The 25,795-nt window shown below is 50.2% G+C and overlaps 3 protein-coding genes and 1 long non-coding RNA gene across 4 annotated transcripts; 2 read left to right on the top strand and 2 right to left on the bottom strand.

The window, feature by feature from the left end:
* Nucleotides 1–398: 398 nt before the first annotated feature.
* ANP32E (acidic nuclear phosphoprotein 32 family member E) lies at nucleotides 399–10,457 on the bottom strand. The gene is made up of 7 exons (XM_030465024.1): nucleotides 10,146–10,457; nucleotides 8,279–8,428; nucleotides 7,703–7,825; nucleotides 6,467–6,632; nucleotides 5,518–5,675; nucleotides 4,548–4,602; nucleotides 399–3,402 (listed from the first exon to the last, which is right to left on the bottom strand). The coding sequence occupies exons 1-7, from the start codon at nucleotides 10,419–10,421 to the stop codon at nucleotides 3,338–3,340; spliced, it is 993 nt and encodes a 330-aa protein (XP_030320884.1). The 5' UTR covers nucleotides 10,422–10,457; the 3' UTR covers nucleotides 399–3,337.
* A 2,745-nt stretch (nucleotides 10,458–13,202) lies between these two features.
* LOC115599663 lies at nucleotides 13,203–17,005 on the top strand. Its single transcript, XR_003988559.1, has 4 exons — nucleotides 13,203–13,339; nucleotides 14,254–14,404; nucleotides 16,060–16,133; nucleotides 16,783–17,005. It is a non-coding gene; the product is annotated as an uncharacterized LOC115599663 (long non-coding RNA).
* Nucleotides 17,006–19,029: 2,024 nt separating this feature from the next.
* On the top strand, nucleotides 19,030–21,477 carry APH1A (aph-1 homolog A, gamma-secretase subunit). Its single transcript, XM_030465096.1, has 7 exons — nucleotides 19,030–19,191; nucleotides 19,725–19,895; nucleotides 19,980–20,053; nucleotides 20,369–20,491; nucleotides 20,606–20,733; nucleotides 21,002–21,125; nucleotides 21,393–21,477. The coding sequence occupies exons 1-7, from the start codon at nucleotides 19,079–19,081 to the stop codon at nucleotides 21,455–21,457; spliced, it is 798 nt and encodes a 265-aa protein (XP_030320956.1). The 5' UTR covers nucleotides 19,030–19,078; the 3' UTR covers nucleotides 21,458–21,477.
* A 478-nt stretch (nucleotides 21,478–21,955) lies between these two features.
* CA14 (carbonic anhydrase 14) lies at nucleotides 21,956–25,094 on the bottom strand. The gene is made up of 11 exons (XM_030464974.1): nucleotides 25,031–25,094; nucleotides 24,900–24,920; nucleotides 23,990–24,169; nucleotides 23,500–23,648; nucleotides 23,163–23,258; nucleotides 22,997–23,063; nucleotides 22,738–22,895; nucleotides 22,522–22,648; nucleotides 22,394–22,414; nucleotides 22,210–22,294; nucleotides 21,956–22,034 (listed from the first exon to the last, which is right to left on the bottom strand). Exons 1-11 carry the CDS (start codon nucleotides 25,083–25,085, stop codon nucleotides 21,956–21,958), a joined length of 1,038 nt encoding a protein of 345 aa, XP_030320834.1. The 5' UTR covers nucleotides 25,086–25,094.
* Between the last annotated feature and the right edge of the window lie 701 nt (nucleotides 25,095–25,795).

Raw genomic sequence — 25,795 nt, forward strand, 5'->3', positions numbered from 1 at the left:
ACAGACAGAGGCAGCTCCTTCGAAAGGACTTGCAGCTCACACTAAGTCAGCATTTCTGAGGAGCAAAATAGAATAACCAGGCTCTCAAGTTTCATTTTTGTTTCTCAAGCCTCAGACTTGCACAGCTCAGCTACACTTGTATTGGTTTCCAGAGCTCCAACACACATTTCTACATTTAAACCCATCTGGAAACATTCTTAAAGTATCCAGTCCTCATTTTGTGCTTCTCATCCATCCTTCCTCAACTGTGACAACGTTACCAAGAACCAAAGTAACATAAAATCCAAGTTCCAGGCACAAAGAGGCAGAAATTCTGCAGGTAACAAAAAAAAACCAATTAGCTCTTAATCCATTCCTTACGAGATCCCCCAGTCTGTCCCTACTAAAAGAAGTAATTCAACACAATAGTCTCAATTTATTTGAAATAATTCAGTTTGAAAACTTTTTTTTTTTTTAATTTAAAATTTACAGCACAAGTGAGGAGGAAACATGTTTTGTTACAACTAAAAATTATAAGAAGAGTGCTGCAGGGTTGTTTTCTTTAATTTAACACTGCCATGGCTTTATTCAAAACACAGTTGCACAAAATCAGTTACTCCAAAGTTTTAAGGAAAGAGTTTGAGAAGGAACCAAAAACACACTATATACATACTGCCATACAAAGAGCATTAAAATAGGACAAAAACCTCTACAAAATATAAAACCCACCCTTACATATTTGCATGAAAAGACCACCCACCAAGCAAAAAAGTTTCAAAAGTTATCTGGAGGCTCTGTATTACTTAAGTTTTAAAAAATGCAACTCCGTTTCATTGCATGCCAAGCTGACAAATAGGAAACTACACTTCAGTGATGGTAAAATGCTGAGGAAAAGACAAAAGTTCTTTAGAGTTGGTGTGAGGCTCAGATTTTTTTTTTTTAATTTTTTTTTCCTTTTTAATGGAGAGGCTGATGCACGACTCTACAGGTTGGTTTTTAGGAAGCTTGAAGTCTTGGGGAAGGTCTGTTAAACCTTTTAAACCTAAGTTTATTCTGGTTTTGCCCTCATCCAGTATCCAAACTGGACTTGCTGGCTGAAAGAAGACTCAATTTTTACTTCTTAAATGGAAAGATTTGGTTTTTGGTTTTTTTTGTTTGTTTGTTTTTTCCCTGCTTCCAACTCATTTTATATGCATCAGGAAAAGACTGTTATGGAAAAAAAAAACCAAAAATCCCCTGATGAGGTACTTGGAAGTACACACTTATAACAGGTTTCAATCATTCGCCCAGACTACCGAAACAGAACAAAAAAAACCCCAAACAACTCAAGCAAGAAAAAAGATGGGAAAAAACACTTTTCTACCTCAAAGCTGAGCACAAAGCAACTGCCTGGAACACAGAGCCTCCACGACAAGCTAGGATGTGCACTTACCTAAGGGTTCTACTCATTCAGTACTCACACACCAACACAGGAACTCAAGGTTGTGGCTGCAGATGTAGTTTTACCTCTACTTTTCTAGTGTCTTTACAGATAGTTTAAAAAAAAAAAAAAAAAGAAAACCAAAATAACTCAACCCCCCCTTTTCTCAGTTCATTTCCAGGTCTGTTGCCCTCTGCAATCCCTTCAGACCAGTGATGCTTCCCAGGTGAGGAACTATGGTTTAAGGCTCTATTCTGGGAGGGAGGGAGGGGGAAGAAAAAAAACCAAAAACCCCCAAAAAACCCAACCAAACCAAACCAAACCAAACCAAACCACACAAGAACTCTGGCTTTGCAGAACTTCAACCCTGCAGTATCTGAAGAGCTGGAAGTCACATTGAAAAGTCTGCTAGTGTGAAACAACTCTTAAATATTCACAGGTAACAGAGCTACAGGTGACTGACTCTTTCTTAGGCCCAGGAAATCTCCCAGCCAAGGTGTCTCCCCCAGTTTAATGGCAGCTACTGTCAGCCAAGACATATAAAAATAATTCTCTTGAATAAAGCTGTGTGTGTTATTTGGTTCAGTACCTATGTGACACAATGTAAATTAGGTTTTAGAGCAAGACTACTGGTGGAATTCCAAATGGGAGCTGAAGGAGGAATGCTCTGTGTCTGAAATTTCTTTTGCAGTGGCTCCAAGAGAAAACATGAATCCATTGGGGCAGAATTACCAAGACCTGGTGGTCACAGGCTGCCAGGAAAAAAAAACCAAACAAAAAGAACTTGTCTGCACTGTACTTGCACCAACTGTACCCATTAGAACAAGTTTCTGCAGCCATTTGATATAAAAAAACCCTAAACTATTACCTGGTATTATACACAAGCTTGAATGTTTTGCCTACAACCAGATGGATGAAGTTGAAAAGGTGAGGAAAGATTAACTCATGGGTCAACTTTCTGCCTTGTGAGATTCTGTAAAAGTGGGGAAGGAGTTGTCTGAAAAAAAATGAAGGAGTTACCCGTTAACATCTGCATTAAAATGTAAATATTGCCCAGCCAGATAGCAGGAGTGCTGCAGAATTCCCCAAATGACCCCATGAGAGCAAAGGGAGTGAACATTTAACACATACTGAGTGAAATGGTTGAAAATTACAGATTATTTGGTTTTGGTAAAACCTCTAATCAATGTTTTGGGGCAAAACCTAGAGATTACAACCCTTTCAGTTTGCCAAGATGCATTCCTGAAGGTATCCTCCAGCAAAACCCCAACCACTTGGACAAGCAGGAAAAAATACCTTCTGAAACCCACTGAGGCTTTAGGATGTAACACACAAAATGGAGAAAAAGGCTTTAAAAAAAATAAAAATATTTCAGGAGTCACCTTTTAGAAAGCTGAGATAAAGGTGGAATCAATTTCCAACAGAATCCCTGGTAAACTCAGTCAAACATCTCACTGAAAAGAGACTGGAATTCCCCATGGAGCATTTTTTGAAATTCAGCACTTTTTTTTTTTTTTCTTTTTTTCTTTTTTTTTTTTTAGTATAAAAACTTTAAAATCTTGAAGGAAATTCACACCATGTGAAATGGGTGGTTCAGCTCTGGGCTAATGACCAACACAGCAAGCTTGTAGAAAATTAAAGAGCTCCAAATAAAAGTCTAGAAGGGGGGGGAAAGGAGAGAAAAAACCTGACAATGGCTTCAGTGATTATAGGGCTGAAAATTGATTTCCTACACATAGGTTCACTACCAGGCTATTATATCTTATTTGGAATGATAAAAAGGGCAAGAATAGTAAAACCACACTTTTTTCCTATAAAAAGTTAACATATTCTCTTCTGTAGGGACATCTATGGTACATGGAGACATAAGAGAGCTGCATAATCACTATTGCATGTCTGGAACTGAAGAGTCTGGTCCTACTTGGGGCTGGAACACCTTTAATCCTCCTCTTCCTCTCCTTCATCTTCAGGCTCTCGTTTCCTCTTCTCCCCTCGAACACCCTCTGCTAACAGAAAAGAGGCAGGCATGGACCTCACTCCCTCAGACACCCCAAAAATCAGAGAAAAATTGAAGGAGATGAAGGTGTGGTTGGAGTTCTCCACTCCAAACATCACAAAATGATTTTAAAAATCAGTTTAAGTTGCTCCTTTATGGAGCTCATGCACAACCAAGATGAAGCTAAGCTGGGATGCTGAGGAGAACCAAGTGGGTGTACCAAAAAAACCCAAAATAAGTGTTTGTCAACATGGGTTTGAGAGCTCCAATGGAAACAACGTTTTCTAATTCGACGTTTTTTCCGATTTCTGATTTAACCCCTCCGACCCCGTGCTCAGGAAGCTGCTGGATTCGGTCAGCAAACTCTGCTCTCTTGTGGCCACATCAGGAAATGGCAATTTTGTCAATTTTTATTCTCCAGCAGCTCATCACCCCCTGAACACCTGATTTTTTTTAAAAGATCCAAAGGCTGCACGTCTGAGGAGTGCAAAATGAACGTTATTTCCTCAGGATTTCAGCCAGACACAGCTCCAAAAACTGCTCCACAAAGCCAAGCCTGCAGAATGGTCTGGGGAGGCATTCTAGAATTTAGCTACATCTTACACAGGTCTGGATTAGCATAAAACTTGGCTGCTGAAGAGTTTCAGGATTAGGATGGAGCCCCAAACCCTCAGAAAAGCAAAACTCAGAGGAAAAGGCAAATAATTTTAACAGGAAGCTTGAGATGTTGTTTCAAGGTCTGTTGGAACAGAGCAGGAGGATCCAACACCTGGAAACCTCAAAAAGGTGCAAAAAAGAAATGGGCAATATGTGTAACTTCTTCCAGGTCCTTATCAAACAAGATAAAAAGCTTCTTTATGAAAAAATACTTGAGTCACCCACTTCTAGCAAACAGAACTCTACCAAACCCTCCAAACCAGCAACAAGACTTTGAAAACCTGTCACTTCTTATTTTTATTCTATGAATGGACAAAAAAAAAAAATCAAATCCTGCACAGCTCCCTCACTACCTGCTCAAACTGATCCTAAAACACCTCACAGGAACAGAGCAGCCAAGGAGCAATTTCTGCCACTAAATTTCTCATTTCTGGCACTAAATTTCTCCCAGAAACCTGCAGAGAATCTCTTGTTCCACTCAGCTCGGGCACTTACCTTCTTCCTCCTCATCACCTCCTTCTTCAACGTAGTCATCATCATCATCTTCATCCTTTGCAAAAAGCATGAAATTTATTTTTAATTGATTCCAGGTTTTTGCCTACACACAATCTGACTGTTCAGCTCCTGTTCCACATTTATTTTTGGGAGGCACTGGGCATCTGGACAAGTACAGAATCACCCAGCCTGTTACCTGCCTCAGGTTTTTCTCTGCTTTGTTTTTCCCACTTATCCAACTGCAGAATTATAAAATGAATAAAAGGCAACAAAGGTGCCAAACAGCTCCAGTTTTCCTTTCAACTCACTAAAAACCACCTTGAAGTTCTGGGCTTCAGAGCAGATCTGAAGTCTTAGCTTTACCAATTGTGTTTCAACCAGAGGCTTAAATGACAAGAAAAATGAAGAACTCTGAATTATTTGAGGACTTTCTGCACAGCTGATGGGAGATAAACTCAGGGCTTTTGTGAGCTGAGAGGTGCAACAATCTGTGCCAGACACTTCTCCCCCCAAACCCCCTGGAGATGTTGAAGGAGAGCAAGAAATCTTGGGTTTCCCTTCTCTCCCAAACTCCAAAACCTGTAAAACATTTCTATTTTCTACCTTAAGACCCCTCCATTTCCTTTTCAGCACAGTGCTGCTTGAGATCCTCAGGGCTGGTGTCCACAGCTCCTCACACCACCACCAGGAAAATGAAGTGACAAAAAAATAAAAAAACCAAAACAAACCCAAACCCCCCAGACTTCTCCTTTGCTTCATCTTACCTGAGGTACAGGTGAACCAAACCCTGCAAGTCACCCAGTACCTGACAGGCACCAGCCCCAGTCAAGGCTTTGTTTTTGGGTGACTTTCTCTAGAATCCATCACTCCACCTACTCTGCTCCTCCCCACTCTGTCTGACCCCAGACACCAATCTGTTGGCAGATTTTTCTCCTTGTCTTGGATCTGGGAGGATTTACAAACTTTTTACCTGAATCTCTTCTTTCATCAGGTAGGAAAGACCAACTTCCTCCTCCTCTTCTCCTTCCCCCAAATCTGAACCCCCATCATCTTCATCATCTTCCTCTTCATACTCCCCTGGAGGACCAGCTTCGTTCTCATCTTCATCATCATCATCTTCATCTCCTTCTGTAAAAAGAGGCACCCAAAGTGAAGCTGAATTAAATCCTCTTTTCCTACAACTTCACCCACACCAGGTGAAGCCAACTCTAGATTTTTTTTTTATTTATTTTTTTCCAGAAGGTTTTTTTTTTAAATGCAGGCAACCTGTGGGAAAGGAGCTTGATTTCCATGAGTTACTCTTTAAAATGCTTCCCCCTGAAGCAAGGCTACCAATGGTTTTACATCCCAAGCCTTGGGCAAAACTCTCAAAGCCCAAAGCAGCTCTGTATGCAAACTCCAGCTGCAAACTGAGTTGGTGGAAGGGGGAAGAGGCTTCTGTGCAGAGCCAAACCCTAAAATACTTAAAGGCAAAACCAGCTGAATGCATTACCCTTCCTATGACTGTGGAACAGTTCCACAGAGATCACATCTCTATTTCTGTCTCTGCAGCACAAAATCACTTCAGTCAAGCAACTTCCAAGCCATGCTGAGGTGATTTAACACAATTTCCAACTTCATCCCCAATTTTCAAGCATTTGTTTGATTTTCACATTGTGACTATGATGACTTGGCTTTCACAGAGGTTTGTTTGTTGTTTTTTTTCCCCCAAACAACTTATCTTGAGAATATTTACATCTTTCTAAAAAAGATCTTGATTCAAACTTCTGCAAGAAGACTGAAAACCTTTCCCAGGAGTTAAAACCAACCAAACCCCCCAGATCAGAGCTCCAGAAACACAAGCACAGAACCCTGCTGATGTGTTCCAGAAGTCACTGCACCCCACGCTGCATTCCCACCAGCTTTCTGCAGGAAATTACCCTCATCATCCTCATCTTCTGAGTCTGGAGCCTCGTTATCCTCCTGATCAAAGCCATCGAGGTATGTGATTTGCTGAAGCAGCTCAAAAATGCTGTCCCTGTAATCCTCTAGTTTTGTGATCTCACAGTTGAACAGGTCAAGGCTCTTCAAGTTTTTGAGATTTTGCTGAAAAGAGAAGGAAAACTTGAACCTGAGCACAGGTTTTGCCAGCTACAGGATGCATTTCATCCCCAGCCCCTCTTTCTACAGAGATTTTGCTCCCCATAAAACACAAATTCAGCTCAAAAAGTTGTCTGCAGGAGTCACAGCTCCTGAGGAGTTCTCACTTTGGGGATTTTTGCCTTTGCAGACCAAGCCCTCAGCACGTTCCAACCCAACACACCCTGGAAGCACCAAACCCCATGCAGAGCCTGCCCAAAACGTTTGGGGTTTGTTTGCAACACCTTTTTCTGCAGGCAAAAACTTCCCAGCTCCTGCAGCCTTCAGCAAACAGGCAGAGTCCTTCAGTTACAGGCACTCTGTCAGCAGTTGGCAAGATGCTGAACTCCAGAATTTGCTTTCTGAACAAGAAAAACTCATTTTTTAATTTTTTTTTTTTGCACTACTCAGACTTTACACATCAAACCTTTTTGGCTTTGGTAAAAAAAAAATAAAATAAAATAAAATAAATGCTTTCATCTGTTCACTCCCTACAGGGTTAAACTACCAGGAGGTGAAGAGTTTTGGGGAGCAGTTGCAGAAATCAAAAATCAAAATCCTCAAATATAAATCCATCAGTCAGAGCAAACTGCTGCTGCTTTCCAGCTCTGCTCCTGCCTGACCACATCACCCCACAGCTCAACAAAACCTGCTTGGGAGCCAAGCTTTTCCTTCACAAATGAAGAGGATTATTTGCTTGGCAAAGACCAAAGAGAAGCTCCAAAACTACTCCATCCATCCATCCATCCATCCCACTCCTAGGAGGAATTCCATAGCCAGATGTTCCCAAACCCTGTCTTCAACAACCAGGAATCAACTGGGATCCCCACAAACCTAAACCAGGCTGGTTTCACCTCAGCTGGCCAGAGAAAACCCAAATTAAATGGAATATCTAACAGCCAAGCAGCATTTTCTGCTGTTTCCTCTGCTCATCCTCAGCCCTTACAGAGCCATCCAAATGAATGAATTTCATCTTGATTTTAAAGCACTATTTCTTTTTGGACATTTTCCATCAGCCCCTCTTACTTGGTACTTACAAGAGCTTCCACAGTGCCAAGATCTTTGATTTTGTTGCCACTTAGATTTAGATATGTGAGATTTGGACATCTTTCTGCAAGGACATCCAGGCCTCCGGAAATGATGTTGTCACTCAACTCCAACTGGGAAAGAGGAAACCATTGGAACAACTGACATTTTCCCATTGTTCCCTGCAGATTGAGTTCTTCTTTGATCCAAAAACTTTGGGATACAAAGTCTGGGAGAGCCCCCCAAGTCACCAAGCACAAGTTGAACGCTCCAGCGGCGAAAAAGTTCCTCAAAATTCCACGTTTTTAGGACAACGCGGAACCTTGGTGCTCACTGCAACACAACCACCTCTTCCCAACCATCCCTCTCAGCAACACGGGGCCACCCACCACCTTTTTCACAAAAACCTCCAAAGAGTGGGTGCCCAAACCCAATCAACACCCAAACCAGCTTCAGATCTTTTAAAAACCCAACTCGACGGCACCCGACGCGGTTTCGGGGGTCGGAAACGCCACCCAAGCTCAACGTTGGGTGTTGCAAGTCCCACTGTGGATTGACACCCATGATTTTGAGGGTCCCACACCCACCTTTCGGAGCTTACTCAACGTGGGGAGCTTGGCCAGTGAGGTCAGCTCAACGTTGGCCATGCTGAGAAACTTGAGTTCCTTAAAGGAGTCGTTCAGGCCTTCGATTTCCCCGTTGCTTGACCGGCAGTTATCCAGCACCAACTCTGTCACCTTCCAACAGGACACCAAAGTCAACTCAACACCCACCAAACCCACCACCTGCCCCAACAACTCCTCCACCTTCACCTCACTTTGGGTGAGATTTAAGACTTGGGAGCTGAAATCACCGACACCCACCTGGGTGGTTGGTTGGGGTTTTTTATAATTTTTTTTTCCCCCTCGCTCTTCACGTGCTTGAAATTGAACAAAAACCTCTCATCTAAGCCCAGATTTCCCTCATGGAGATTTTCAGCCCTTCCTCCAGTGCCACCTCACCCCGGGCAGAAGCCACAACTCAACCTGGTCCCTAAAATCTGAGTCATTTCATTGTGCATCTTCAAACTGAGGTTTTTTTATTTCTGAATCCTCAACCTCCTGGCTTCAGATTATTTCAGCCCCGAGTTCCTGCGGGTTAATTAAGCCCCAATTAAATAATTTCCTCACTCCAAAGCCACTCAACTCAGCCAGCTGATCGATACAGGGCACAGAGAACAAGGAGCAGCCAATTAATCTGAAATTATTTTATCTCCGAGCGGAATACCCAGGCTCATTAAAAAGGACATTAACAAGGAGACTCTTCCTTTCCCCTTCGCTTTTTTTTTAAATAACAACATCTGCAACCCGCTGGGCCTCCGAGCACCAAAATTTCCCAGTTTCAAGCAAACTCTGGCTATTGTTTTATTTTTTCAGTATTAAAAAAATAAAAAACCGAAACCCCCCAAAACCCACGACTGCAAACAAGCACAAAGTTTGGAACAACACTTCAAGGGGCTTCACCCCAAACGCCACCTCCAGACCTCACTCAGGTCCCTGGGCTGCGAAACTTTAGAGAAACTGATGTGGAAATTGACCGTTTTAGGGACTTTTCACCCCAAATCCCTCCCCTGCCCCCCCAAGAAGCGGAGCAGCCTCCCAGCCACACGATGGACCCGGACTTTACTCCTGGGTGAGCCAAAGGCTGCGGGTGCTGCTTCCTCTCCCCCACCTCGATTCAAAATAACACCTAAAAATCACCCAAAAAAGCCACAACCCCACTACACCCCCAGAGCCACGCGTGGGGCTGGGAGGTTGGGGGGGGATGCGCTGGGTCCCTGGGGAGGATGGAAGGGGAAGGGGGGGGGATACGCTGGCAGCGCACGTGGGCTTCCAGGTTTTTTACCTTTTTTCCCCATTTTTGGAAGAGGAGGCAATGGGGGGTGCGGGGGGAACCTCGTTCAGGGGCCACACACCCGCACCCAACCCCCCCGGGGGCGGTGGCAGGAAAAGCGGAGCCACGCCACGCAGGGCGGAAAAGAGAGGGGGAAAAAATAAATCAATAAAATTAGAAGAAATTAAAGGATTGGAAGAGGGGGGCGGGAAAAAAAAACCCAAAAACCTAAAGGCCGTGACCTGTTTACTCCGCAAGTTGGGAGGCGGGAGGGGGGATTAACGGCGGTGGAACTCGGGCCCCCCCTTCCCTTCCCTTCCCTTCCCCTCTCTCAGCCAACTTCGGGGGGCGAAGTTGTCGCCGAGGGGCGGAGGAAGGAGGGGAAGAAGCGGGGGTGAGGGGTGGGGGGTGTCCCCATGCCGCCCACCTCCCCTCCCCGGGGCTCCTGCGCCACGGCTGACCCAGATTCGGCGGCGCCCGGGCCGGGCCCGCACGGCCTAAAAGGAGGCGGCGTGAGGGGAGGTGCGGTGCGGGGAGAGGAGGGGGAAGGAGCGCGGCCCCCCCAGCCCCGCCGCCCCTCACCTTCTCGGGGGCTCTGTTCCTCAACTCCAGGTTAATTCGCTTCTTCATCTCCATCTCCCCCCCCCCTCCCGCGGCTCCGCACTTGGCGAGGGAGGGTGGCCGCGGCGGGGGAACGGCTGCACGATGCGGGAGGTGGAGGAAGGTGCCGCTGAGGGATAAAGCCGGGAAGGAGGAACGAAGGGAAAAGGCCGCGGGAAGCAGCGCTCGCCGCCGCCTCGCTCTACGCGCAGCTCCGACCCCTTCAATGGCCGCTCGCACACTGAACCTCCATGACATGGCGCATGGCGCCCCCTCCCGCCCAGAGGGCTCCGCCCCTAAGGCGGGGCTTCCCGACGAGACGCCCTTGTGATTGGGTCGCGTCTTCTCAGGGTGGTGCCCTCCTATTGGTCGGCCTAGCTGTCAGTCACACGGAGATGGCAGGGGGGGCCGCTGGGGGCGGGGGAGGAGGATGAGGAGGGGGGGGGCGGGGCCGCCTTGCGCGTGCCCGAGGCACGTGGCGTCCCGAGGGGGGGGCGGGAAATTGGGGAGGGGGCGAATGGGGGGGAGGAAACGGGGGGGGGAGGGGGGGGATGGAGCCCTTTAAGTGATGGGAGGGGGGAAAGGGGGGGGCTGCACCCCTTATTGCATGAGGGGGTGAAAGGGGGGGGGTTTGAACCCCTTGTTAATGGGAGGGGTTGAACCCCTTATAAATGGGAGGGGTACAAGGGGGGGGGGTCGCACCCCTTTATAATAGGAGGGGTGGAAGGGGGGGCTTTGGACCCCTTGTTAATGGGAGGGGAGAAAGGGGGTACACCCCAAAACGGGAGGGATGCACCCCAAAAATAGAGAGAAGGCACCAAATAAGGGCATGGAAAGGGTGAATTCCCATTTTGGGGGGAGAAATTCCTTTTTTTGGGGGGCTGAATTCCCATTTTTGGGGCTGAATTCCCATTTTTGGGCTGAATTCCCATTTTTGGGGCTGAATTCCCATTTTTGGGCTGAATTCCCATCATCTTCCCTCATTTTCAGAGCACCTCTCCTTCCTTTTCAGGCCAAAATCAAGCTAAATTTGGAGAAATTTCTCCTTTCTCAGAGGCAGAAAACATGAAAAAAAAACTTTTTTTAAATTTTTTTGCTTTTAATATTCAAGAATTATTTTATGTTTTGGGCTTTGGTGCTGAATCAGCCCCAGGAGTCCCCAATATCCTGAATTTTCCAGTGTTTTCCCAGCTTGTTGGGGCTGCTGTAAATATTTAGCTGGGAATTCTTTTGAACTTGGGAGACACAAAGACCTGGAGGTGGCTGAAAACACCAAAAAAACCCCAAATCACGTGGGAATCTTTGTGTAAACTGAGCAGAGAAAATATTTCCTGTTTTGGGATCAAATCAGGAGAGTCCATCCTATTATTTTTTTTTTTTTTTGAGGAGAAAGGGTTAAAAATGAGGTGAAAAAATTGAATTTGGGGATATTTACCCCGGGGTTGTTGGGTTTTTGGGGGGGTTGAGGCTCAGGTCACCCAAGGGTGGAAAAAAATGGAATTTCTTTCCTCTCCAGGTGCTGAAAGGATGGGGAAGAAAAGCTGGGTGGGGAAACTGAGGCAGGATTTAAATTCCAGGGGTTTTTTTGGTTTTTTTTTTTGCCTGGTGGGGGAAAAGAAAATCAACACTTTGGGGAGCAGGAAGAGTTTTGGAGAGGGAAAACTGAAGGAAAACGGGATCAAAGAAACCTCCAACCCCCAATTTCGATCCCTAAGACTTCCCCTGCTGTTTTATTTCCCTTTTTTTCGGTTTTTTTTCCAGGTTTTGGACAAATCTCAAGAGTTTTTCAAGCTTTGGGGACCCCTTGGACGAGGCCACCGGGAGCTCCCTTGAGTCGATTCAGTTCGGGACCTCCAAGACCTGGCAAGACCAATTCTTTTTATTATTATTTTTTCCCCAAAAAAGAGCACTGGAGACCTCAGGAGTGTTGGATTCCTTTTTTTTTTCCTTTTTTCCCTCTAAACCAAGCCACGAGGAGCCTCCAACTCCCAATTTCTTGACCATTTTCCACCCAACTTCTCTCCCGCGGGGGCTCCTTGGGTCGGAGTTTTTTGGGTTGTTGTTTTTTGGGTTTTTTCCCAACTTTTCACACTCAACGTTGCTGATTTTGGGTGAGAATGGGATCCTGGGGAAAAGAAAAAAAGTGGAATATTCTCCACCCAATCCTGGCTTTTTCTTGGTGAGGTGACCCCGGAGTCGGTGGCTCTGTCCCCGGAGAGCGGCGGTGGCTTCGGCGCGGGACGGGGAGGGATTTTCTTGGCAGGAATTGATATTTACAAAAGAATCAGAGGAAAAAGGAAATATCTTGGCCCTGACGAAGCTCCTTGGGGTTTGCACACCTCGGGGGGAGGCATCATCCAGCCAAGCTGCTGAAAAGTTTTTCTCCTCAGTGTCCCCCAGGGCCTTGAAACCGGAGATGGCGGCGCCGTTGGGTTCCTTGGGTTTGCTGCTCTTTGCCCAAACCTCCTGGAAAGAGGGGAAAAAAAATTAAAATATGAGATTTGTTGAGGTCCAGAACCCCCAAAAAAGAGATAAAAGAGAAACAAAACAAAAAGAAGAGAGAGAAAAAAGAGAAACACCCAAAAATCCCCAGGTGGTGAAGGGTTGGGTTGGGATGGGTTGGGTTGGGATGGGTTGGGTTGGGTTGGGTTGGGATGGGTTAGGTTGGGATGGGTTGGGTTGGGATGGGATGGGTTGGGTTGTGTTGGGATGGGTTGGGTTGGGATGGGTTGGGTTGGGATGGGTTGGGTTGGGTTGGGTTGGGATGGGTTGGGTTGGGATGGGTTGGGTTGGGATGGGTTGGGTTGGGTTGGGTTGGGTTGGGTTGGGTTGTCCCCAGCGTTTGAGGTCAAAATATTTTTCTAATTAAATTTTTTTTTTGTTTGAAATCATGAAAACTTTGGTGCTTTCCAGGAGGGTTTTGGTACCTTCTGAAGGGTCACAGCAGGAAGGGCAGGAGGCTGAAGGTGACAACCAGGGGGAGGTGGCACCTGAGGGACAATCCCAGTGACTCCTCCTCTAAGTCCTCCGGCTCTTCCTCCACCCACTGGAAAAGAAAATTGGTTGAAAAAACCTTGGTTTGGGGTTGTTAAAAGCCAAATCCACCCCCTGAGGAGCTTCCAACCCCTCCCTACTGGTTTTTACTGGGAAGGGGGGGGGAGAAACCTCTTGGCAAGGTGAGCCAACTCAACTCCATTGAGTCCTTGGGTGATTTAGGGAAAGAAATCCCCATTTTAGGCTCATTTGCTCCTCCTCAGGGCAGCGTTTTGGGCAGGAAAATCTCCTTTTTGGGGGTGGGAAAGGGAAAATCCCTTCCTGACTCACTGTGTAGGAATCCATGGTGGGGATGAAGGTGGTGTTCTCGGGGTAATACTCTGCTGTGGCATATAAATAATCACCTGGGAGGAGAAAAGGGGGCACCAGCTCATTCCAATCTCATTTTTAATTTCAGTTTTATTTTTTCCACCTCATTTCCCTGTTTTCATCCCACCCCTCAGCCCAGCTTCGCCTCCTGGACATCACCCAGGCTGCAAGAAACCTGAATTTCCTCTCTTTATCCCCAGGTTTGTGCAGAGGTCGGGGCAGCTGCCCTGTCCCACCCCATCTTTCAGCATTTTTTTGCCCCTTGGGATGGAAATAAATCACCAGGAATACAAATAATTTAATTTCTGTTATATTAGTCACTGATTTTAGCATTTTTTTCAGAACCAGCCTCAATAAAAACTGAATTTCTGCCACGCTCTGACTCCACCAGGACCTTGGCTGGGGGCATCTCCTTCCAACCTTTTTTTTATCCCTTCAACTCCAGGGCTTGGATTTTTATTTTATTTTTTTTTTTCATTGCAGAACACAAATTCCAGGATTTTTGGCTGCTTTTTTTTTTTTCTAATTTGGTTTTTTAGAGGCAAAAAACCAGCCTGGAGCCACCGGGCTCTGCTTCGTCCACCCGCCGTGGTGTCAAATGATCTGACATCATCATCATAATTAATAATAATAAGAATAATAATAAAATTCTCCAGTTTCTCACCAAAACGGGAGGCGTAGTCATACAAAAACTCTGTGATCTCCTCTTCCTCTTCCTCTATTTCAGATTTCCCTAAAAATTCAACCAAAACACCAAGGACTCACCCAGCGCCACGGCTCCACCTCCTCCCCCACTGATTAATTTCTGGGATAAATTCATTAATTGCCATTAAATCAACCTTTTCCCAGGATCCAACCTCCCCTGGAGCTCATCCCAGGTGGGATTTGTCTTCATTTTGGGTCAAGAAAAGGTGATTTTTGGCTGCTTGGTTCCTTTGTGTTTCGCTCCAACGGGAGCTTCACTTTTTTTTAGGCTGCTAAAAATAGATATTTTTTTTTTAATTTATTTATTTTTTTTAATTTCCTGTGGTTGGCAAGGGTCAGGTTGAGCTGCTCGCTTCCCTTTTCTCATGAACAAGATGAAATTATTGTTTTTTTTATTTTTTGGGTCTTCTAAAGCAGAGGAATTGGGGAGGTTTGAGGCTGAATCCTTGGGGGGTTGCTGAGCCCCCAGCAGCCCTGGGGGGGGGATGTTGGGATAAATAAATAAATACTGGAAATTAAATACTTTAAAATAATATTTTTCTAGGATTTTGTGGTCGTTTGTAGAAACTTGGAGTAGTTTTTAGTCATTTAAGGTGGTTTTCAGTCATTTGTAGCCCTAGAGATGAGGATGGGTGAGTTTAGATGGGAAAATCTGAGTATATGAAGATCATGAGAATCATAATATTAATTATAGTTTTCATTATAACATTAATTAGACTATTATCTATACTACTTAATCATTAATCACACTCTATTAATTAAAACATGACTTATAAAATAACTTCAAATCCTCTCATTTATAACTGATGCTCCCAGCTGCAGCTCCGGATCCCCCCCTCTCCCCACCCACCCAAAATCCCCATTTTTTAGGGATTTTTTAATTCACAAAAATAAACATTTCAGCCTGGATTCCCTCCCAGAGTTTTTTAGGACCAGATGGGATTGATGGGTGAAAATTCCCCCCCCTTTCCACCACCTCTCCCTCCCCTTTTCCTGGCTCCGGGCTCTTTATCCCACGCAGGGAGCACGGGGAGGAATTTTCTTCCCACTTGGAATTTGATTTGGGGCCAGAATAAAAATAACAGAGAAAAAAAAAAAAAAAAAGAGGTTGGATTGTGGGAAAAAAAATAAAATTAAATAAAAAAAAAAAATTAAAGTGTTTCCAGCTGGAAATCACCCCCCCAGCACTTTGGTCTTTACCCCATTGGCTTCGTTCCTTCCCTGGGGATTTCCCGTGGTGATTCCTCCCCTTTTTGCCCCAAAATCCCCACCCCAAAACTCAACAACAAAAAAAAAATTTAAATTTCTCCCCAGTTTCTCCAGCACTCTGCACATCTCCCAGCTGGGAATTCCAGCTGGATTTTTAGTCCAATGTGGGAAACATTCCCCAACCCCGCCCGGGCTGCGACTTCATCAATTCCTCCTTTAATCCATAATTTCATTTTTTTTAGGATTATTTCACCCAATTCCCCTCATTTTACCAACCCCATCCTCTTCCCCCAGAGGTTACTTTTTGCCTGAGCCTTTTATCTCTCAGAAACCCCCCCCAAAAAATCCCTTTTTTCCCCCTTTCCCCTTTCCCTGGGGGCGTGAGGATAAAAGTTGGGATAAATGGAGAAAAAGGGAGGAAAAAAATTCAATTTTTCTCACCTGATAAAAACCGAAGGAGCAGAAAAGCTGCAAGGAAAAAGTTCCTCATCCTCCAGTCGGGTGGTGCTGGAGCTGTGCAGAGGCAGAGGCAGAGGCAGGAAATGACTCGGGACAGGGCTGAGCCCCAGGGGAAAAAAAACTTAAAAATAAAAATAATTGGAGGTTTTTTTCTTGTCAGGTTCCAACAGAGGAAAGAGCCCCAAAAAATCTCCAGGATTGGGCAAAGAGCAGAAAGGTCCCACTGGAGGTGAGGTGAGGGAGTGGGGGGAAGTTGGGTGAGGGGTGGGAGGGGGTTTGGGGTGGTGATTGGTTGTTTTGATTTGATTTGATTTGATTTGAGTTATTTTTTATTTATTTATTTTATTTTATTTATTTTATTTTTATGATTTTTAAATTTTATTTTATTTTATGTTTTTATTTTATTATTCTATGTATTTTTTACTTTCTTTTAAAATTTTATTTATTTTATTCATTCAATTTAATTTCATTTTTTCTTTGTTATTTTATTTATTTTACTTGTTGTTTTATTTTACCTCATTTCAATTTAAATTTCACTTCATTTAAATTTCATTCACTCGATTCCAATTTTTCTGTCTCCTTCTATTTTATTCTATTTAATTTTTATTTTATTCTTATTTTGTGTTGAGCTTTATTTCTTTCTATTTTATTGTTATTTTATTGTTCTTTTGTTATTATTTTATTTTATTTTGTTGTCATTGTATTACTTTATTTTATATTGTTTTATTCCATATTATTTTATTCTACACAAGCCATTTCATTTTGATTTTTTGTTTTATTTTATTCTATTTTTCCTTTATCTTATTTTTTAATTTTACCTTTATTTTATTTTAATTTTTATTTTATTATTTTATTTTATTTTACTTTATTTTATTTTTCCCAGTGTTTCCCAGCCATGGATTCCCTTGGAGCTCCCATCCTGCCCTGAGCATTCCCAGGAATCTGGAGCCAAGCACTGGAATTCCTTCCAGCCCAAAGATTCCTTGGAAGTTCCTTGGGATTTGAAGCCAAGGATTCCCCCAAACTCCTCTCCAAGCTCTCAACCCCCGCAGGGATTGGACTTTTTGGGGATAAATCCTGAGGGAAAAATTAAAATATTCCAGGTTTAGCAATCAGGGAGCATCCAGGGGGTTGGGGGTTGGTTTTTGAGGATAAATCTTGGAATCCAAAGGGATTTGGTGGGATGGGGTGAGGCTGGAAAACTGGGAGGGAAAATAAAAATTGAATGAAAAAAAAACAGCAAAAAAACCACAAAAAAAAAATAATCCAGGAGGTGCCACCAAATCCTGGAATGGGCTGGGTTGGGAGGGAGCTCAGAGATCATCAGCTCCAACCCTTGATCCACTCCCCCCGTGGTTCCCAGCCCATGGCACTCAGTGCCACATCCAGGCTCTTTGGAAAGATCTCCAGACACGGAGAATCCACTACTTCCCTGGGCATTCCAGTGTCTGATCACCCTCTCTGCAAAGAATCTTTTCCTAATATCCAACCTAAACCAGAGCTTCAGCTCTGCCAGGGGAGGTTTAGGTTGGATATTAGGAAAAAATTCTTTAGTCCGAGCCCTCTTATCCCACTGATACCTCCCCGACCCCCCCCTGGCTCCAACCTCCTTTCAGGGAGTTGCAGAGAGTGATGAGGTCTCCCCTGAGCCTCCTCTTCTCCAGCCTCAACACCCCCAGCTCCCTCAGCCCTTCCTCACAGGAATTCTGCTGGATCCCTTCACAGCCTCCTTGCTCTTCTCTGGACCTGCTCCAGCACCTCAAGCTCCTTCCTGAGCTGAGGGGCCCAGAACTGGACACAGGACTCAAGCTGTGGCCTCACCAGGGCTGAGCACAGGGGCAGAATCCCTTCCCTGGACCTCTTGGCCACCAGCCCAGGATGCCATTGGCCTTCTTGGCCACCTGGGCACACTGCTGGCTCATGGTCACCTTCCTGGCAATCCAGACTCCCAGGTCCCTTTCTGCCACTCTGTGCCCAGCCTGGAGCTCCCCGTGGGGTTGTTGTGTTGAACCTCATCCCCTTGGGATCATCCCAACTCTCCAGTCTGTCCAGGTCCCCCTGCAGAGCCCTCCTGCCTTCCAGCTGATCCACACTCCCCCCAGCTTGGTGTCATCTGTGAATTTATTAATTGTGGACTCAATCCCCTCATCTAAATCATCACTAAAGACATTGAACAGCACTGGGCCCAACACTGATCCCTGGGGGACACCATGGCAGCCAACTGGATCAGCCCCGTTCAGCACCACTCTCTGGGCCCGTTCCAGCAGTTCCTGACCCAGCACAGAGAGCTCCTGGCTGATCCATGGGCTGACAGCTTGTTCAGGAGGATGCTGTGGGAGACGGTGTCAAAGGCCTTGCTGAAGTCCAGGCAGAGCCCATCCACAGCCTTCCCCTCATCCCCCAGTCGGGGGGTCACAGAAGGAGCTCAGGTTGGTCAGACAGGACCTGCCCTTCCCAACCCCGAGCTGGCTGGGGCTGATCCTTGAAGAAGCCCCAAATCCAGGAAAAGCAGCTGGGAAATCGGATGCTTCCAGAACAATGAGGAGGTGGAATTCCTGCGGAAGGGGGGGGGGGGGGGAAGGGAAAAGGGGGAGGCTGGAAAGTGAGGAATGGGGAAAAAAAGTGGAATTTGAGGGGTGGGTTCAGCCCCGAGAGAGGAAAAAAGTGGGAGAAATGGGAAGGGGAATGGCAGGGAAAAAAATAAATAAATTAGGGGTAAAAGAATAAAAGAGGATAAAAGGAATAGGGGAAAAAATAGGATGGAAGTGAAGGGAATGGAAGGAATAAGAATAAATAGAATAAAGTTGGAAAAATGGGATAGGAATAAGTAAAAAAACAACAGAAGTTTAAAATACACCAGAAAAAGAGGAAAATAAATAAAATAAAGAAATCGGAATTAATCGGAATTAAATTCAACCGGAATTAAAATTAACACAACAAACGCCGGAAAAAAAATTATAATTTCAAGCAATATTTAAATAAAAATCCGTATTATTTGGGGGGGCTTTTCCCGCCCTTTTCCCACCCCCTCCAGTCCTCCGGGGGGCTCCTCCCGCCGCCAGAGGGCGCTGCACCGGACTACAACTCCCAGCGTGCTTTGCGCGGCGCGGTAAGCTTGACTACAACTCCCAGAGTGCTTTGCGCGGCCCCGGTTCGGCCCGGCCCGGCCCAAACCCGCCATGGGGGCCGCGGTTTTCTTCGGCTGCGCCGGGATCGCCTTCGGACCCGCTCTCGCTCTCGTCCTCTTGACGGTGGCGGCCGAACCGCTTCGGGTCATAGTGCTGGTGGCGGGGTGAGGCCTGGGGGGGGGCTCGGGGGGGGAAGGGGAAGGGGCCTTTGGGGTCGTGCGGGGTCCTGAGGGGATCTGGGGGGGTCTTGAGGGGTTTTTGGGGGGGTCCTGAGGGGTTTTTTTGGGGGGCGGGTCTCAAGGGGTTTTTTTTGGGGGGGGGGGTCTCAAGGGACTTTTGGGGGGGTCCTGAAGGGCTTTGGGGGGGTCCTGAGGTGCTTTTGGGAGGGTCCTGAGCGGAGGTCCTGAAGTGGTTTTGGGGGAGTTCTGAGGGGGTCCTGAGGGGTTTCTGGGGGGTCCTAAGAGGCTTTTGGGGGGTCCTGAGGGGCTTTTGGGGGGGGGGGTCCTGCTGAGGGGCTTTTGGGGAGCCCTGGAGCACCCCTGGAGCTTTTGTGTCGGTGCTCAGAGCCCTTTGAGGACCTTTCAGAGTTTGAGGGGGGGGTGTGTGGGATGGGACCTTTTTGGGGGAGACCGAGGGACTTTTGGGGGGGGGTTTCTTTGAGCCTGACCTCGCTGTCCCTCTCTCTCTCCCTGCCCAGGGCGTTTTTCTGGTTGGTTTCTCTCCTCCTCTCCTCTCTCCTCTGGTTCGTGGCCGTGCAGCTCAGCGGCCCCCAGGACCCCCGCCCCCAGGAGCGGCTCCTGCTCTTGGGGGCCGCGCTCTCCGTCCTCCTGCAGGAAAGTTTCCGCTTCGCTTACTTCAAACTCCTCAAGTAAGGACCCTCCCCCGCCTCCTCCCCCTTCTCCACCGAACCTTTTTCTCCCCAAATAACCCCCCGGTTCCCCCTCCCGAGCAGGAAGGCAGACGAGGGACTGGCGGCTCTCAGCGAGGACGGGCGCTCCCCCCTCTCCCTGCGGCACATGGCTTACGGTCAGAGCCCTCCCCCTGCTGCCTCCTTTCTGCCTCCTTTCTGCCTCCTTTCTGCCTCCTTTCTGCCTCCTTTCTGCCTCCTTCCCTCTCCTTCCCTCTCCTTCCCTCTCCTCCCTCCCTTCCCTCTCTTCCCTCTCCTTCCCTCCTTCCTTCCTCCTCTCCTTCCCTCTCCTTCCCTCCTCCTTCCTTCCTCCTCCTTCCCCTCCTTCCTTCTCTCTCCTCTTCCCTCCCTCTCCTCCTTCTTTCTCCTCCTCCCTCCCCTCTCCTCCCTCCTCCTTCTTCCCTTCTCCCCCCTTACCCCTCCTCTCCCCCCAGTCTCAGGCTTGTCCTTCGGCCTCAGCAGCTCCATCTTCTCCCTCACCAACCTCCTGGCTGAGGCCGTGGGGCCGGGCACCGTCGGCATCCACGGGGACTCCCCCTATTACTTCATCACTTCTGGTGAGACCTCCCCTCCCTTTCCTTTGTCACCCCCTTTGTCTCCAAGCCTGAGGGGACACTGAGGAGGAAGAGGAAGGTGGGGGGGGGGTCTCAGGGGGGTCCCTGTCCCCTCAGCCTTCCTCGCCATGGCTCTTCTCCTGCTCCACACCTTCTGGGGCGTCATCTTCTTCGACGCCTGCCAGCGGTGTCGCTACGGCTGCCTGGGCTTGGTGGTGGCCTCCCACCTCCTCACCTCCGGCCTGGTGAGTGCCACCGACCCCCACGGTGTCACCCAAACCCACAGTGTCACCCAGACCCACCCGGGTGGCTGCAGGAGGTGACAGGACCCCCCCCAGGGGGTCGGTGGGAGGAGGGGGTGGTGTGGGGGGAGGTCGCGCTCCCAAGCGGGGATGTGGAAGTCCCGAGGGTGAGCGCTCCCGAGGTGGCTGCTCCCAAAAGGGGGGAGTTTGTCACCCTGGGAAGGGGGTGGGGTGGTGGCAGGAGGTGACATGTCCCCCCCTGTGTCCCCAGACCTTCCTGAACCCCCGCTACGAGGCCACCCTGGGCCCCATCTTCATCCTCACCCTCGGCACCGCGCTCTGGGCCTTCCTCACCGCCGGGGGCTCCTTCCACAACCTCCTCAAGTGCCTCTCCTGTACGGGCTTGGGGACAGCTTGGGGACATTGGCACCACGGGGGGGGTGGCAGCACCACGGGGGGGGAGTTGGGTGAGGGGAGGGGGAGGAATTTGTCTCCTTCCAAGGTTTGGATATGGGGGGCAATGGGTGAAACGAGTCGGGGAATGGCACTGCTGCCATTTTGTCACACGCAGGTGACAACTCCAGGCTTGGGGAGAGGGGGGGATCCAAATTCCACCCCCACTCCCCCCTCCCTTTTTATTTTGATGTGTCCCCCCCCCACAGGTAAGCAGGAGGAGGACAGCAGAGTGATGATGTACTCAGCACTGCGGGGACCCTGTGAGGACTGAGTGTCACCCTGCCACCACGCTGCCTGTCACCCCCCTGCTGCTTCCCTGTCCCCTCCCACAGAGGGGGGGGGCGGGAACAACATTTTGGGGGGGCTTGTGGTCCCCCAGAGGGCAGAGGGGACCTTGGGTGGGGGCTGCTCAGCTCCACACCCCCTTTTCTATGGGTGCCAGAGTCACTTGGGGGGTGGGGTGTAAATTATTTTTTTGGATTAAATTCCATTTTGTGAGGCTGAGGCCACTTCTGTGATGGGGATTTGGGGGGGGGGAGAGGGGGCTTTAGGGGTCACTCTCCCTCCATCCTGCTCCTCTTGGGGGGGGGTCCCCAAGAGTCCTGCTCCCAGATTGATCCCAAATTCCCTCCAAACCCAACGAATCCACCGGGGGGGATTTATTGAAGTGGCATTGGAGTTGGTGCTGCCGGGGGGCTGAGCCCTCCCCAGTGGTTTCTTGGCGAGGTGGGGGGGGGGTCTTGGGGTTTGGGGGGCCGTCGGGGGTCGTTCAGAAGCGGGCTCCATCCGAGGGGGGGCGGCGGGAGGAGGCTCTGAACACCACGTCCTGCGCCTGCGCCCGCCGAGCGCTGCCTCAGGGTGGGGGAGGAAAAACTGAGGTCAAACCCCCCCACACCCACCCCCCCTCCGATTTTGGGGGTCTAAACCCACCCCCCCACACATCCTCCAGGAAGGGGGGGTGGGTTTGGGTTTGGGTTTGGGGGGGGGTGATTCTGTTAGGGAGGGAGGGGGTGAACCCCTCACCGCAACTTCTTGGCAGCGAAGTGTCCAGCGAGGAAGAGTCCCAGGCACCCAACCACCACCCCGATGACGATGGCAATGACTTCACCTGCACGCCCCCCACCCCCCAAAAAAAAAACCATAATGAGGGGGGGTCTAAACCCCCCCTCCTGCCCCGTGTCCCCCCCTTTTTTCACCCTCAGCTCACCTGTTGAATACCCCTCAGGCTCTGCAAGAGGAAAACGCTGCCAGGAGTGAGTTTTGGGGTGCAAGAAGCATCAAACCCCCCACCCTGGGGGGTTCTTTTTGCCCCCCCCCACACGTGTTAATTCTCACCCGTGGGGATCGAGGCCAGGACCAAGCGTTGGTTGAGCTCTTGAGGCTCCCGAAAATTGTTCACCAGGGGTTGGGGCTCCTCAGCCTCTTCCTGAGTGGAGTAAAGGGTTCCCTGGAGCTGCTCCAGCTTGGAGAGGGGGGGGGGGGAGAGAAATCGTGAAAATTGTGAAGGTTTTGTCCCCAAATCCTCGGGTTTCAACTTAAAATGGGTCTTACCTGAGCTGGGCTGATACGGACCGGGTGTTTGAAGAGGGTCCAGAGGACCCCCTGGGAGCAGGGGGGGGTGGTGAGGGATCCGTTGTAGCGATAATAAAGATCCAAGCGGGAGGGGAGGAGATCCTGGATGTTGAAGGAAGGGATGGGGGTGGATTGACCTGGGGGGGGAGGACGACGACAACATTTTGGGATGAAAAAGCAATAATTTGGGCTTTCCTTGCTGCCGGGGCTCGTTATTTTCACCCCCCCCCTCGCTCACCAGCGTAGCGGATGCTCCCGAGGTGGCTGAAGATGCGGTCGTAGGCGGGGTGGGGGTCAGCACCCAGCTGGGGGGGAAGGAGGGAAAAGGGGGGGTCAGGGGGATTTAGGGAGGGGTCTCGGGGTGTTTTTTTTGTGGGTTTTTTTTTGGGGGGGGGGTTACAGACCTCCAGGAGGACGCCGAGGACCGCCAGCCCCCCCGGGTGGTGCTGAGCTGCGGCGACGTCGGGGAAGCGCTCGGAGTCGTAGTGAACCACGTGCATCTGGGGGAGGGAGGGGGCAGAGAGCAGGGGACCCCCCCAAAAAAACCCACCCACCCACTCGAGTCACCCCCCCCCCCCCAAGACCCCACCCCACACTCATCGGCTCTGATGGGGAGGGATAGAGACCCCCCCCCCCCCAAACCCCCCATTCCCTCAGCCATCTCCCTGCCCCCCCCGACCCATTTCCCACTCCCCACCCATTTCCCCCCCCCAGACCCATTTCCCCCCGCCCCCCCGGTACCTCCGCGGGGTTCCGCTGCCCGTCCAGCAGATGTTCCGCGCCCCCCCCCCCGGGGGTCCCGTTCCGCCCCCAATGGAAATGGAGCTGAGCAGCAGCGAAGGAGCGACCCAAACCCTCCAGGAGACCCGAACCGGGCAGCACCAGAACCGCTGCGGGGACAAAGGGACGTTTGGGGACACTTGGGGAACGGGGGGGGGGGGGGAGGGGAGGGGTCTTTATGGTCATGGAGCTCATTATGGGGCTGGGGGGGAATCTGAGGGGTCGGGGGGGTCCAAGGGATCGGGGGTAGGGGGTTTTGGGGGGTCCGGAGGGGTCTTTGGGGTTATGGAGCTGATTATGGGGCTGGGGGGTTTGAAGGGGGGGGGTTGAGGGGGGTCTGGGGGATCGGGTTTGAGGGGTTTTGGGGGTCTGGGGGATCGGGGGGTCTGAGGGGGATCCTGGGGGGGCTCTGGGATTTGGGGGGGGTCGGGGGACACTTTTGGGGTCTCACCCGTGTGTCCGTTATTGGCCAAGGTGAAGGTGGCCCCCGGGGGGGGTTGGTAGCCCAGGGGGCGGATGGGGGGCAAGGAGGGGTCGGGCTGTGCTCGCCGCGTCTCCACGTCGATGGGCGACTGCGCGTGGCCACCGCACTCCGGGTGGCCCTCGGGCCACTGCTGCTGCCCGTGGGGACCTGAAGGGACCCCCCAACCCCCCCCCCAAAAACAAACAAAAAAAAAGGCCACCAAGGGGAAACTTTGGGCCTCGTTAAGAGCTTTATTTTGGGGGGGGGGAGGGGTTGTTTTCCGGATGGGGGAGCGGGGACAATGGCCCCCTTGGGGACACGCGTGGGGTCCCGGTGGTGTGGGGGGGTTGGGGGGGGGTTAAACCGGGATTAGGATTTTAATTGGGATTTGGCAGCAGGAGCGAGGCCCGGACCTTATGTAAAGGGGGACAATGGGACAATGGGGCCATTGGAGAGGGACACGGGGGGGCACCCATCCCCCCCCCCCCATTTTAGGAGGGGGTGAAAGGTGGGGGGCACAGGAGGGGGGCTGTACCCATTCACCCCCCACCCATTTTAGGGGATCCAGGCATCCCGTAGCAGGGTGGGGGGTGAATGGGGGAAGACCCCCCCCCATTTTACGGGACCCAGGTGTTGGGGGGGGGGGGGGGGGCTTCACTCATCCCCCCCCACACCTATTTTAGGGGACCCAGTAGCCAGGGGTGGGGGGCATCACCCATTTGTGTGTGTGTCCCCCCCCATCTTAAGGGATCCAGGAGTCTGGGAGAAGTGTGGGGGGGGGCACAAGGGGGGGGCTGCACCCATTCGCCCCCCCCCCTCATTTTAGGGGTCCCAGGAGTCTGACGGGGGGGGGGCACGGGGGGGTCTGTGGGTGCTGGGGGGGGAGGGCTTTACTCACCCTCGTACTCCCAGTGGGGACCTGGGGGGGGAATAAAAATGTTGGGGGGGCTCTGCTGAACCCCCCCTCCCCATGGCTCTGGAACTCGGGGTGTTGAGGGGGGGGGCAGGGATTTGGGGGGGGTCACTCACCAGCGGGCAGCGCGGGGGCCAAGAAGCCCCCCAGGAGCAGGAGGGTGCGCAGCATGGTTGGGTGGGGGGGGGGGTCTGGGTGCTGCGGGTTTTAAACCCCCCCCCCCCCCCCCCCCCCGAAAAAGGGAGGAGGGGACAGAGAGGGGGGGTTGGGGGTTTTGGGGGGGGGGGGCTGTGGGGTTATGGCAGCTCGGGGGGGCGTGGGAGGGGCCTGGAGGGGATGGGGGCTTCTGGGGGAGGGGGCTGAGAGGTTTTGGGGTTCATTAATGGGGGGCTGGGGGCTTGGGGGAGGTTTAAGAATGGGGGGGGTTGGGGTTTTGGGAGGGTTTTGGGGGGGTTTGTGAGCTTGGGGGGGGCCCTGGGGGATTGGGGGGAGGGCCAGGAAGGGGGAGGGGGCCCTGGGGGGGTCCCATGGCCCCTGGGGGGGGCTCTGGGGTTGGACGAGGCCCCTCGGGACCCCCCCGACCCCGCCGCCTTGCAAAGCTCCGCCCCTTTCGTAAGCCCCGCCCATTTTTAATACTAACCACGCCCATTTAAATGACCCACGCGTGTATTTGCATAACCACGCCCGTAATTACATAGCCCCGCCCAATCGCCGACGTCACTCAAGCTCCAGCCCCGCCCCCACGTGGGTCCCCACACGCTCGTTCCCCCCCGCCCCATTATGTAACCGCACCCGGGCCTGGATTCCTCCTTCTGATTGGCTGCGCCCTCATGACGTAAAGCGCCCTGCCCGCTGCCCATTGGCTGCTGGCGAAGAGGCGG

Source organism: Calypte anna, chromosome 25 (genome assembly GCF_003957555.1).
Source record: "Calypte anna isolate BGI_N300 chromosome 25, bCalAnn1_v1.p, whole genome shotgun sequence".
Classification (NCBI taxonomy): domain Eukaryota; kingdom Metazoa; phylum Chordata; class Aves; order Apodiformes; family Trochilidae; genus Calypte; species Calypte anna.

What these genes read in the sequence shown, in the direction of transcription:
- CA14 (XM_030464974.1), bottom strand. Translation starts at nt 25,085, where the DNA reads ATGCTGCGCACCCTCCTGCTCCTGGGGGGCTTCTTGGCCCCCGCGCTG. An exon ending in GGCCCCCGCGCTGCCCGCTG is followed by an intron (nt 24,921 to 25,030) that starts GTGAGTGACCCC and finishes TTCCCCCCCCAG; the next exon opens with GTCCCCACTGGGAGTACGAG. An exon ending in TCCGTATCAGCCCAGCTCAG is followed by an intron (nt 22,649 to 22,737) that starts GTAAGACCCATT and finishes CCCCTCTCCAAG; the next exon opens with CTGGAGCAGCTCCAGGGAAC.
- APH1A (XM_030465096.1), top strand. Translation starts at nt 19,079, where the DNA reads ATGGGGGCCGCGGTTTTCTTCGGCTGCGCCGGGATCGCCTTCGGACCC. An exon ending in CTATTACTTCATCACTTCTG is followed by an intron (nt 20,492 to 20,605) that starts GTGAGACCTCCC and finishes CTGTCCCCTCAG; the next exon opens with CCTTCCTCGCCATGGCTCTT. An exon ending in ACCTCCTCACCTCCGGCCTG is followed by an intron (nt 20,734 to 21,001) that starts GTGAGTGCCACC and finishes CTGTGTCCCCAG; the next exon opens with ACCTTCCTGAACCCCCGCTA.
- ANP32E (XM_030465024.1), bottom strand. Translation starts at nt 10,421, where the DNA reads ATGTCATGGAGGTTCAGTGTGCGAGCGGCCATTGAAGGGGTCGGAGCT. An exon ending in GGAACAGAGCCCCCGAGAAG is followed by an intron (nt 8,429 to 10,145) that starts GTGAGGGGCGGC and finishes TCCTGTTGGAAG; the next exon opens with GTGACAGAGTTGGTGCTGGA. An exon ending in AGGTGATGAGGAGGAAGAAG is followed by an intron (nt 3,403 to 4,547) that starts GTAAGTGCCCGA and finishes TTCTGTTAGCAG; the next exon opens with AGGGTGTTCGAGGGGAGAAG.